At 33.1% G+C, this 13,120-nt stretch overlaps 1 protein-coding gene across 2 annotated transcripts in view; it reads left to right on the top strand.

The window, feature by feature from the left end:
- Positions 1–13,105, top strand: part of LOC106662284 — a 14,964-nt gene extending 1,859 nt beyond the window's left edge. Inside the window, exons 3-10 of one of the 2 annotated variants that reach the window (XM_014386271.2) lie at positions 4,283–4,429; positions 4,491–4,715; positions 5,243–5,572; positions 5,984–6,094; positions 6,178–6,332; positions 6,401–6,651; positions 6,856–6,960; positions 12,637–13,105. In XM_014386271.2, the coding sequence (XP_014241757.1) occupies positions 4,283–4,429; positions 4,491–4,715; positions 5,243–5,572; positions 5,984–6,094; positions 6,178–6,332; positions 6,401–6,651; positions 6,856–6,960; positions 12,637–12,958 (1,646 nt within the window). In that variant the 3' untranslated portion in view covers positions 12,959–13,105. Of the gene's footprint in view, positions 1–4,282; positions 4,430–4,490; positions 4,716–5,242; positions 5,573–5,980; positions 6,095–6,177; positions 6,333–6,400; positions 6,652–6,855; positions 6,961–12,636 lie in introns of both variants that reach the window. The other variant, XM_014386270.2, reaches the window with a different exon arrangement.
- Positions 13,106–13,120: the final 15 nt, after the last annotated feature.

Raw genomic sequence — 13,120 nt, 5'->3', positions numbered from 1 at the left:
GAAACAGGTTGCAAAAAAAATTATTAAAAAATGTCATGTTATATGATCAATTATTTAAAGATTGTTTTAGTTGTCTCAAATAAATAAATAAACAGTAGAAACAAGACTGAATTGTTCAGAAAAAGTGGTGGAAAAAAATATTGCCAATTTTGCTCAATATGTTAGCTAGGTTTAGTTCACATTTACCTGAAAGCTACCTGAAATTAATAAGAACGTATTGCTGCAAATTTAATACATTTTATGTACTATCTGTGAAGATATAGGTATATAGTAATAATATGGAAATTAAAAAAGCTATAGACACTTAATTAAAATCATGAGAAGGACATCCTTGTAAAAGATTGCTAATTTTGTTCATGTGTTGTACATGTTTTCCTTACAAGTGAAACCATACTGTTCACTTCTGAACAAAATCCTGCTGAAATTGATAGATTGATAAAAACATATTGCTGAAATGTTGGCTGTGTAATAGTAATACAACTAAATACACTTCATTCAAATATTTAAAGATTAGCTATTTAGTAATGTAATATGGAAATTAAAACAAAACTATAAACACTTGATTAAATCCCTGAGGACATTCGTGAAAAAGATTGCCAATTTTGTTCATCTGTTGTACACGTTTTCCTTATAAGTGAAACCATTCTTCAAAACACCACCAGCTGAAACTGGTTGAAAAGAAAAAAAAAAAACATTAAAAAATTGTGTGAGCAATTATTAAAAGTTTGGTTTTAGTTGTTTCAAATAAATAAACAAGACTGAATTATTCAGAAAGTGATGAAAAATAATTATTGCCAATTTTGCTCAATATGTTAGCCAAGTTACATTCACATTTACATGAAAGCTACAGCTGAAATTAATAAGAATGTAATACTACAGATTTGCTACGTTTTATGTACTATCTGTGAAAATACGGTTTAGTAAGTCCCTCCACGACATCAAAAGTTTGATTGCCAATTTTGTTCATATGTTGTACTGGTTGTCCTTATAAGTAAGACCATAGTATTCACTTCTGAACATAATCCCGCTGAAATTGATTGATTGATAAAAACATATTTCTGAAATGTAATAGTAATACAACTAAATACACTTCATTCAAATATTTCAGAAATTTGTGTAGAAAAAGTTTTTTTTGTCTAATATTGGCTTATAAGAGATAACATTCAGTTTACAAGAAAACCACAGGTGAAACTGATAGAATAGAATAAATTACGAAAACTTTGTCATGCTATATGAACCATCCCTGAATATATTGCTATCTTAAATATAAATAAATAAACTTCATGAAAATCCCACGACATTTGTAAAAGTATAGATTGCCAATTTTGTTCATGTGTTATACACGTTTTCCTTATAAGTGAAACCATTCCCCAAAACAGCAACAACTGAAACATGTTGAATAGAAAAACATCATTAAAAATTGACATGTATGAACAATTATTACATTGAATTAGCCAATGCCGATGTGCAAAGCAAAGACAAAAAAACTTGAATTGTTAAGAAAGAGGAAAGAGTCATGAACAGAATTATTGCCAATGTTGGCTAAGTTGGATTCACATTTGCATGAAAGCCAGAACTGAAACTGATAAGAAGATAGTATCCTAAAAGATATTGCTACATAATAATGTAAATATTAAAATAAATCAATAAGTAAGAGAATAAATAGATATATAAATTTTGTCCATATGTTTGTGAAGTCGAGTTGTATAAGTTCTTATAAGTGAAGCCATCAGTACAGATGAAACTATGAATTTGCCATGCTATATGAACTACCTCTGAAGATAGTTTTAGATTATATTACTGTAACATCAATAAATAAACTATAGAAACTTTATTCAACCCCCTCCAGGACATTCATAAAAAATTGGATTGCCATTTTTTTTATATGTGGTACTGGTTTTCCACATAAATGAGACCATTCAGTACTCATATACCCCACAGAAGCCACAAATTGAACAGGTTGATAAGAAGAAATCACTTAAAATTTGCCATGAACCATCATTGAACATATTGATTTTGTTAATAGGTTAATACGAGCTACATTAAATTGTTCTGAAAGAGTTGTGAGAAGAATGATGGTCAATTTTGCTCATACATATGCTGACTAAGTTTGGGTTCAGATTTACATGACAGCCATAGCTAAAAATGTCAACTCTCTCTGAAGTTGATGCTATACAGGTTAAATGTCAATACTTTCTTGGTGGATTCAGTAAATAAAACATAGTTTAGTGCCACCAGAATGAGCTTTCCTGTGATATTAACATTTTTGTCATTTTAGTTTAAAAAATTTTTTTTACATAAAAATTATAATTTCTCAACTTTAGCATCATTGAAATACAAATCTGACCGTTATTTTATAAAATACATTAAATATCCCACAATATAGCATTTTCATTGAAAAATTTGCACTTCCCAATACTCCGTTGCTGCTCAAAAGAAGAACAAATGGCAAAACCCATTTTTTGGGAGATTTCACCGAAGATGTCTTATTTTAAATATTCCCACAACATACTCACTTTTACAATTTTTTAGAATTTTTGTTAGTGATAATTAAACTTCCCAAAGGACATTGGTATAAAGTTTAAAAGTTTCAGGTGATGGTTTTAAGAAAAACAAGATACAACAAAAGATAAATTTAACATGACCTAACAGGGTTAACCCAAAGATCGTGAATACCCCTATTATCATCATTACAAAAGATTAGTATAAAAGCTGTAAAATGAAAAGTCGGCTGACAATTGTATAATTTTACGTTTTATTTTTAACTATGGTACCTGTTTGTGTTAATAGGTTGGGAAGGTATTTAGTCATTCTATGATAAATTATTACTGTATTATTACTTATTTTCTAATTAGTCGTATGAATATATGTAAGCCCCTAATTTTTTTTCCCATGCATAGCCAAGGTTCAGCTGCATTTTATGAAATTTCAGTGAAGAAAAGTGAATCATGTACAAACATACTTTCATAAACCATTGAAAACAATAAATCCTGAGAAATCAAAATGCAGATGCACAATTTTATATGTTCCATGTTTAACTTTGGCCCAGCTTTTGATTATAGGTTGGAAATTTATTCATCCGATTGTTATTAAAAAAGCAAGAAAAACTACGAAAACAGTATAATAATGTTTTATTTAGCCGTTAGAATTGAATAAATTGGACAGTTGGCTCCTTCTTAAATAAGAAAAGCAAAAACTGTTGAGGAATATCTTTCTGTTATTTTTATATGTATCATTTTTTTAAATTAATTAATTTATTTTATTTGTTAACTGACAACTACGTAATGGGTGATCTGGATGGATTGATTCCGATTTAAACTTAAATTTCCAGTTTTAATGAATATCATTAAATGTGTTCATGTATTGTAGGAATCGTCATAACATTTAAGTTTGTCCTGGAACATACTAAGGGACTGATAAAATATATGTTCAAATACAACATTAAAACTGTTTTATTATTGAACTGGAAGAATTGGATTTATGTATAATTTCAGTACATTTTGTACCCGGTGATTTGTTTTCTTGGGCACAACGTTTAAATAATTGTGCTTGCATTATTAAAATACTTCAATTGCTATTAAAATGAGCAGCTTATTTTATGCGATCTCGCGATCAGATGAAATATATCAGACTTGACCTTAATATGAAGGCCAGATTAACTTGGTAATTTATGCCAGATAAAGTTGCCAGTCGATATGTATGACGAAAGAACAAGATTCACTCTGAATTGAAAATTATCACCATATTTCGAGAGCATGACTTAATATTCAATTAAACACAAGTTTTTCTTGTAATAAATTTGAAATAATAAAACAGAAAAACTAAAATGAACAAACCCTCGATAGTCGTCTAAACTTGAGTTTATTCTAACAGATATTACTTAATTTCAAAGGCTTGGGAAAACAATTTTGATTATTTTTATTGCCTTCAGGAAGGCAAAGGACAGCCGGGTCATTGAAGCACACAAATAAATGGCATTTCATGCACGATTTATGTAATTTTCATCCGTGAATGACTTAAATATGGGTTCAGCATTCTCTGATATCCACAAACCCACTTTCTTTGTTGAACGTAGCCAGTCTTCTAGTTACAGTGGTTGTGCTTTCGCATAATCTACAGATGTTTGTTAAGATTTTGGTTTTTAATTAGCAAAACTCAAACAGTCTTAATTTTTATTTTCAAAATGAATTTAGATATAATTATAAATTTAATTAAAAACAATGAAATATTGATTTTTTTTCTTGGCTTACTTTATCTTTCATCTAATTAGTATCTTTTTCAGTTTGTGAAAGCTCAAGCATTCTGAAAGGAAGCTTGGACTTAACTGAGGAATTTGGAAAAATGAGCCTTACTACTTATCGTTACCACGACAGAGCCTCTTTTCCATGTACAGCCCTCAATGTATCATTTTCAGATGTTAAATGGACCAGTAAGTCAGACAATAACTCTCTGTTAATTATTAATTAATTAATTAACTCAATTATTTTTAGAGATATATATGCGGTTTATTCAGAACCAATTCAAAGTCCCTGCTCTTTGTCGAGAATTTCGTATACAGCCTGAGCTGGCAGCGTTTCCAGTATTTTTCGATTGCCGTTGGGCAAGGTATTACAACCACTCGGCCATCTACCACTTCGACTATCAAGCTTACCTTCCGTCTGGAGATGTCTATGTCTATAAATATATATTCTTTGTTCCAAATAACCACAACATTGGTAATTACATTATAATAAATAGGTGTTTTTATTTTCAACGTATCAAATTTTCTTTAAATTAATAAAGAAATTTGGGATGCTCAGGCGATGCCTGGCCATGAGTGAACAGATTCACTGGCCTGGGTGATCCTCTGATGCGTGTTTACACTTTGATAAGCAGTCATTTTCCTCATTAGCCTTCCCTTTAACATTAAATTTTATAAAATACCACAGATGATTAAAGTTTAGAGAATAACATGTTAAAAATTGGTAATTTACAAAAGGAATAGAGGTAATAATAGTTATGCAGATCTCTTTTTGTTGGATAAATATTTTATTACATCTAAAGCTTTTCTTTCTTAAAGTTAATTAGAAAATTGTTTTGACTTGATTTTTTAAATAATTAAACAAAAGTTTTGACATGATTTGTTGTAAAAAAAATTGATTGTGCATTATTTTTAGTAAGAATTAAATATTATATTTTGTAATTTTTATTTCACTTTATTATAATTATATTTGTGAAAAAAAATTAAATTGACGTTTTACAGCTCCTGAAAAAGCAAATGTAAAGGAATGGGACATTTTCATGGTTGTTGACATGTCTGGTACCCCCAACCGACTTGTCCTGCGGATCCAGGTGCCTCCCAAGTCTCTTGGCATTACAGGCTTCAAAGTGGAGGTGATGAGGACGCTCGAGCAGAACACGTGGGTCGTCCAGAACGGCTCGCTCATGCCCAAGGGGAACGAGACCGAGATTAGATATGTCTTCGACACGAAACTCAAATTTGGAAAATACAAGTTCCACGTGACTCCGATTCATGCCAACTGCACTTCGAAGAGCAGATGCAAGGTGTCGAGCACTCCTGAAATTCTCATAGGTACGATCTACTATCTCAACATCATCATAATCAATGTGAATGCTGATATGTTGACATAATAATCTGGACTTAACCATCTGCATGTATATGCTCCCTGTTTTATTTGAGACTCCTTAGGTTTTGGACTTAATACCTTCAACTAATATGGTAGCACCACTCTTTGTTCATTACAGGTACTTCTTATTCTTTCTAGTAACACTGAACTAATAGAGTTTTAGTTTGAATTTATAAACTTAAAGTTTGTGTTGTAATATTTGTATTGTATGAGTGTTTCAGTTCTCTTCTCCCAGTTGGTGTTTTCTCTATTACTGTCTTTATTAGTTTCCTTTTTCATTTTCTTTTCCTAATTTTTTTTTCCTTAGGTGCAGACTATCCGATTGATAATAAAACCCGTTTGGTCTGTTACAGTAGAAATGACAGAGCCTAAACTTCTGACTGGCATCGTTGTTACAGTAATCCTCATCCCAATCTTCCTCATGGCGTATTTCATTTGGAAGAGACAGTGCGATGTTAAAGAGCCACGTAAGTTTCCACTTTTACAAGCTCAACCATTTATTTATTTTTTTTTTTTTAAATATACACAACATATATATGTATTTTTTTAGCGAGTGAACCCCATCCGCCTAAGTTTCTTATGTTGTACAAGCCTGTGTCTGTTGAGCACATTAAGATAATGATGGAGCTATATAAATACTTCACAAAAGTCTGTCATGTCGATGCGATGCTAGACCAATTTGGTATACCAGAATCTGAATCAAAGGTATATACTTAAATTGGCACCCCACTTGTATTAATTTTTGCTTGATGTTTTTATAATATTTGTCTCAGGATCCGACTCAATGGTATTCAGAAGCATTCAACGCAGCAGATTTTGTCGGGATATTCGCTTCTCCTGAAACGACACCCGACAAAAAGGAGGAAGTCTACCGGTTCAACCGGTACCTCAACACGGAGTATATCGCTCAAAACCAGTTGAGCAAAGTTTTGTGTCAGCCTGGAGCAAGGTGCAAGTTTTTTGCCATTCTTCTGCCCAATAGCAAGTGGGAAACATTGCCACCCCAGGCCCAAGCGCTAAAACGGTTGGTTGCATTTTGTATTTATAGTGTTTCCCTGTAATAAAAATGTGTTTTATTGTTATTTTTGTATAACAATTTTAATGTTGTTAGACTATCTGACTTCATTGAAGGTGTCTTTTTTGGGGTTTTTAATTTTATTTTTTATGTTTTGTTTTGTTTTGTGTTGGAGTAATCATTGATTTTTTTTTTTCAAAATTTCTCCTCTAGAAATATGCACAAATCATGGATGAATTTCCGTACGGCTTTGTGCTCAAACTTGTCATGTAGAGATTTTTTCAAGAGGTGGATAAATGTGCCAGAGGAGTACGACTGGTGAGTCAAAAGTGTTTCGCATTATTCAGACTAAACAAAAGTACAAATCTATTTTCTGTACATAATGTAAAAAAATATTAACCTACTGCTTTGACTGTTTTCTCATTGGTTATTTCTTCTATGTGTAAGTTTCTTTATTGGTGTTTCTTTCCAGTTTGACGTGTGGTTCTTTTTCTTAAATTATACCTTTTATTTAAAGTACTAAATATGATATGCACATGTCAGGATAATTCAATGTGTTAAACACAAACATGAACAAACATTCTCACCTTAACCTGCCATAGTAGCCACAGTCCATATGGCGCGCATTGGTCATTTCCCCGCAACTCTTTTTATATATCTTAAAAATACAATTTGTACTTCATTCTAGGCCACTTCTGCATTTACTCAATAACACTGGAATCAATATCATTGCTGTTGTAGGAGTTTTCAAGGATCGGATTACTCTAACTGCTGTCCTGTGTAAGTGTCTGTAAGTGAGAGTACCACAAGGCTGTATGCTTGGACCAACCTGTACCTCCTTTACACTTCAGACATCCCCATTACACCCTCTACCCTCCTAGCGTCCTTTGCCTAGGACACAGCTGTGCTTTCCTCTGATTCCAATCCTAAAACTGCTTCAAAGGAGCTCTAGGCATACGTCCAATGAATAGCCAAATAGAGCAAACTTTGGAGGATAATAGTTTACCTTCGAAAGCAAAACCCCCCATGCAGTATTCATCAACAACATTCCTATCACTAAAAGTGACTGTGTGCATTACCTTGAGTTCTATGTTGACTCGCGTTTAACCTGGAACTGACACACACTCGGACTATTCTTTAAACTACCTAACACAAATTTAACATATGTACACATATATCATAACATTAAATAATGTACATGTTATAGTGCACAGATGGTAATATGTATTATATAAAAAATATAAAAAATTGCAGAAGTAACGATACTAGCGCCCCAAATCTATCCTGTAGGGTGGCAAAGTGGTTAGGGTGTCTGACTCGTATTTGCCATGCTAGTGGTTCTGGATTCGAATTCTGGCAGAGCCCATTGCTTTTTTAATTGATAATAGTATGAAAAATCTAAAAATGGTTTGAGCCTCGCCCACTATACCCAATGATGTTATGCCCTCCTGTTTGGCTGGAATCGTTTTACTTTATTTATTTTTTACTTACACCATAAAATATTACTGTATTCACCATTCTTATTTATTAATTAATCTTTATGTAAGGTATGGGTTGAGATAAAAAAGTCAGTGTCACGAGCAAGATTCGAACCCACGACCTTCGGCTAAAGGCTTCGTGACTTCAATCTACTCGGACACCAACTTCCCACCTCAACCCAACCTTTCGAATTTTCCCTTTGTGCCATTTTTCAAATTTTGTGTAATCTATTTGATTCTCGGCGACAAATGAAATGGTCAAGGAGAGTTGTAGTGAAGATATACTTCATTTAACTTATTAAATTCATTAGATTTCGTGGTCCGATTGACCAAAAAACATCTTTAAATTGATTAATCTTTATGTAAGGTGGGAAGTTGGTGACCGAGTGGATCGAAGTCACGATAGCTCAAGTGGTAGAGCAGCGGCGTATTTAGCTGAAAGTCGTGGGTTCGAATCCTGCTCGTGACACTGACTTTTTTATCTCAACCCATACCATACATAAAATTAAATGAAGATGTTATTTGGTCAATAAGACCATGAAATCAAATGAATTCTTATTTATATTAAATTTAATTAAATTCATTATTTAGTAATACACATGTAACTTTCCTTTTCTTCACAACTTGTTTCTGAGAAAGAATTGCGGTCAGCAATCCTGAGAATGTCTTCTTCCTGGGTTTCTTCATTACTAACGATATTACATGGATGCTCATCGAAAATAAGGGCGTGGAGCATCTCTACATTTCGTGGATAAATAAAATGATAATAGCGGTTATTGAAACAAGTTTTGGTCTTCTACTTGGCCAAACCTAAGGCCTGTTTCATACATGGCGGTTTAGATGATTCAACTAAGTTGCCTGGTAGGCTCTCAACTTCTTGGGGGTGAATGTTTGCTTCACACCAGATAACTTGTGGAATTAACTTCCATTCCAACGAGAGATCATTATGATATTAGAACCCAAGGAAACAGGAGCGGAGCACTTCTTGTCGAACATAAATGTAGGTTGGGGCGTCGGAGGCCACTACGGTTTAGACGTTGGCACGGCGCTCATCACTGTAAAGTAAAGGTCCCGGGTTCGAATCCAGTAGTCCTGCATCCATCCGAACCCAACATACTTACGAATGGGTTTTTTTCAAAAACACCGGTACCCCGAGGGTTCAAATAACCTCGCGGTTGAAATACCACAAAAAAAAAAAAAAAAAAAGGTTCATCTAATGTTGCAAAATCGGGAAACAGGCTCTTTCTACTTACACTTTCCTTTTAATTTTATCACTATACTCCTCACATTTCATGTCCCATATCACAGGACTAATATGAATTTGTTCAATGAACTGTTCCAAATTGAAACTTTCAATGGCAATTGAACTCAGATGACTTAGCTAAGCGATTGTGTAAAGGTCAAATTGTGTCTTTTGTGTTGAGTCGACGAATTGACTGCATGTGAAGTGGTTCGAGTAGTTTCCAATTATTTACTACTTGGCTACACTCCTTGACACCCAACCAGTAATTGAATCACGCTCCTCTGAAAGAGGAGCGCTACACCAACATGTTTCTATTATATTGCCTACGAATACCAGACATGTTTTGCGGCAAGTAGCAGTTTCTCTTTTGCTACCTACTGCTTTGAGAAGTGATGGAATGTTCTTTACGTAAGTACAACCGAGTGACAAAATTATAGACACATTAAAAAATCACGATTTCAACACTCAAAAATGATTTCTTTTGCCATTAGAATATTGTTCATGATATTAAAAGAAAATTAATGTGATAATGTTATACAAATGTACATCTCAATAAACAGTATTGTTTTGATTTAGCTGCGACAGAATTGTAGACACACATTTTGTTTACGTTTATTTTATAACTCCAAAGGTTTAGTCAGTATTCACTGTACCGTGCCTTAGTAAAGTGATTACTGTGAGTTCGTTGAAAGTTATTTTAAAATGCCCAAAGGAAGATTTTCTGATGAGGAGCGCCGGTTGATTCACTTGCTCAATGAAGATGGAATGAGCTGCCGAGATATCGCCCGTCACATAAAACAAAGTTTTTCGGTATCGAAGATAATATGACTAGGTGAAGACTTCGGAAGATGGCATAGCTCTGGAAGACCTCCTTCCTTGACCAGAAGAGACAAATCACACATCCTGCGCATTCCTTCAAACAGCTTTTTGATTGCAAAAGCCATCGTAGAGGAGGCAGGTGTTGATGTTTATGTTCAAACTGTTCAGAGATTCCTTAAAAAAACTGAAAACATAGTCCGAAGAAAACTGAAACGCAAACCAGCTCTGAAACCCCACCACAAATTAGCCCGTTTCAAATTTGCTGAAAACCACATTTTGAAAAATGAAGATTATTGGCGAAAAGTTATTTTTTCTGATGAAAAAAAAAAAGTCAATTTGGACGGCCCAGACGGATACGCATACTTTCATGATCTAACTAAAGAAGAAAAAATTTTGTCACAGCGCCAAATGGGTGGTGGATCTTTGATGATTTGGAGGTGTATTGGGTGTAATAAAAAAGGGAATCTTTGTTTTCTTCCAAAAAAAGTCAATTGGGAATATTACAAGAAATTACTGGACAAAGAAAAAACTAGTTTCAGCAATTTATGCAAAGGGACTCCAATATTCCAGCAGGACAACGCACCCATAGACAATGCAAAAATTGTTAAAGAATGGCTTTCACAGAACAGCATTGAAAAACTTGAATGGCCCGCACTCTCACCAGACTTGAACATTACAGAAAATGTATGGGGAAAATTATCGAGGATGGTATATCAAGACTGTAAGCAGTACAACTCTGTCGACGAACTTAAAACAGCTGTCACTACTGCCTGGAATAATTTGCCTCAAGATTTGATTCAAAATTTGTGCAAAACCATTCCAGAAAGATTACTGGAAATAATAAAACAGTGGTAATGCCACAAAATATTATAACCTTGTTTTAAATTGATTTTATCCCATGTGTCTATAATTTTAGTATTTTAATAATTTTTTCTCTTATTTACTGAAAAATTAAAGTTTAGTGAAGAAAAATATTTATTTCATATGTTTTGAATAAATATTTGTAGTACAAACCCATTACATTAAAAAATCATAACAATTAGGGGTGTGTCTATAATTTTGTCAGACATGTTGTATGACAGACCACAATAAAGTTAAAAAAAAATATGATAGTGCGATTAGTAAATAAGATAAAAAATAAAAAGTGGCATACTTCTATTCCTCAACTAATATTTTGTGAGAACCCCAAGACTCTTATCAGTTACTACAGTGGGTTATATTTTTACTATCTCATTTAAAGAAATACAATATACATACAAATAAATACCGGGAAAAGACTGCAAGTTTGCATGCCCTATGGCAGGTTAATATTCTTAATTTTTTATTTTTATAACCAAAAACACTAATAATAACAAGCTATTAGATGTACAGTATTAATAATAATAATGTAAACCAGTTAAAATTTGATTGAGTTGATGTTTATAACATTTAACCGTGGTATTTTTTGTATCCATAAATGAACACAATTGAGCAGGGTCGACAGTAAAATTAGTTCATGCCTAAGGTATAATTTTAATATTTTCAAAAAATTAACTACTTTTCATTGAAAAATCGATTTTTTTTCCTTCTGAAAGAAAGATTTGCTTGAGACAAAGCGATTTATACTTTTTTCTCTGTTTAATGTTTCCTAATAATTCCTTTTCATTTATAATTTTAATTGCATGTGGATGTTTTAACTTCAATGAGGTCAGATAACTTTGACCCATGTTATATTTAATCTCTTGGTTTTACAGTTTTCTTTTTTGGTTTTATAATGGCAGGAAACAATTTTTTTTAAATTAAAATCTCACCACATTTTAGAATTGGTGGGTGTTAATGGATTATAGGTGCTCTTTTTTTATTTACCTCGTATCATAATTATCCTTTTAATATAATAAACAAAAATAAATAATATGTAATCTCATAAAAGCTTTTAACTTAACGCTACCATCCAAATAACCCTTCATTGTTTCCTGTTGTTCTCTTTAACTTCTTGCTATTTTGTAAATTTATTTTTCTAGGGATTGATGTGCTATGCTTTTCTACATGTACATGGTTGTTTCAAAGTGGTTTTACTTTCTATATCTACTATTTCTTCAATGATTGTATTGTGTTAAATTTGCTGTTTGGTGGCAATGCTTTAACACTATTTTGTTGTTAAGATTTTTTTCTCTCCTAAAAATTATTGCCATTTCTTGTTCTTTTCTTGTATAATATATATTTTTTCTTAATCAAATAAATCTCAACTTGTTTAATCAATCAAATTTAGTGCAGTAATGAAATTAAAAAAATATATTTTGTGCACTTGGATGGAATAAGTACCAATAGTGCTTTATTAATAGTAATCTGATGTTGTTTTTTTTTAAACAGATAATGCTATAAATCGGATGGAAATAATTTAACAATTTTTTTTTCAAAACAATATTCCCCATGAAATGATAGGTTTGTCTTGAGTTAAGCCTGACCAAATTGCAGGTACACGTTGCCAAGGGACCTCGACCCTCTCTTAGTGTTGATAGGGGTGACTCCGCAATGCGATAGCGGCGATGGCTTCTTGTCCGCCATAGCCAAAGCGACAGCACCGCCGTCTCCTAACTCCTGCCTGAATCACCCGCCCCCGCCTCCACAGCCTCCTCCCACGACGAGTGAAGAAATCGTTCCTGAAGAGGAGCATTCACTCTGCTGTAATACACAGTCCTGTTCGGACCTGGACCTCGTCTCATCACGGCAGTACCTGTCCGACATGAGCACCGCGTCAAGTATCGATCACCTGAGCCTGTTAGGTGAGTCCAACTAGCATATACTGAATACCAGGAATTTACTTTTATATGATTACCACTGTAAAAATAGCGTCAGGAGAAAAAAACGGGTTTCGTTTGATTTGGATACTTAATGTATTTCTTTGTTTCATTAAACAAGTTTCTTGTAAACTATTTAAATTTTTGGAACTATTTTATTT

This window comes from Cimex lectularius, unplaced genomic scaffold, assembly GCF_000648675.2.
Source record: "Cimex lectularius strain Harlan isolate CLEC.00 unplaced genomic scaffold, Clec_2.1 scaffold106, whole genome shotgun sequence".
Taxonomy (NCBI): domain Eukaryota; kingdom Metazoa; phylum Arthropoda; class Insecta; order Hemiptera; family Cimicidae; genus Cimex; species Cimex lectularius.
This window is presented reverse-complemented; position numbering and strand designations above follow the sequence as displayed.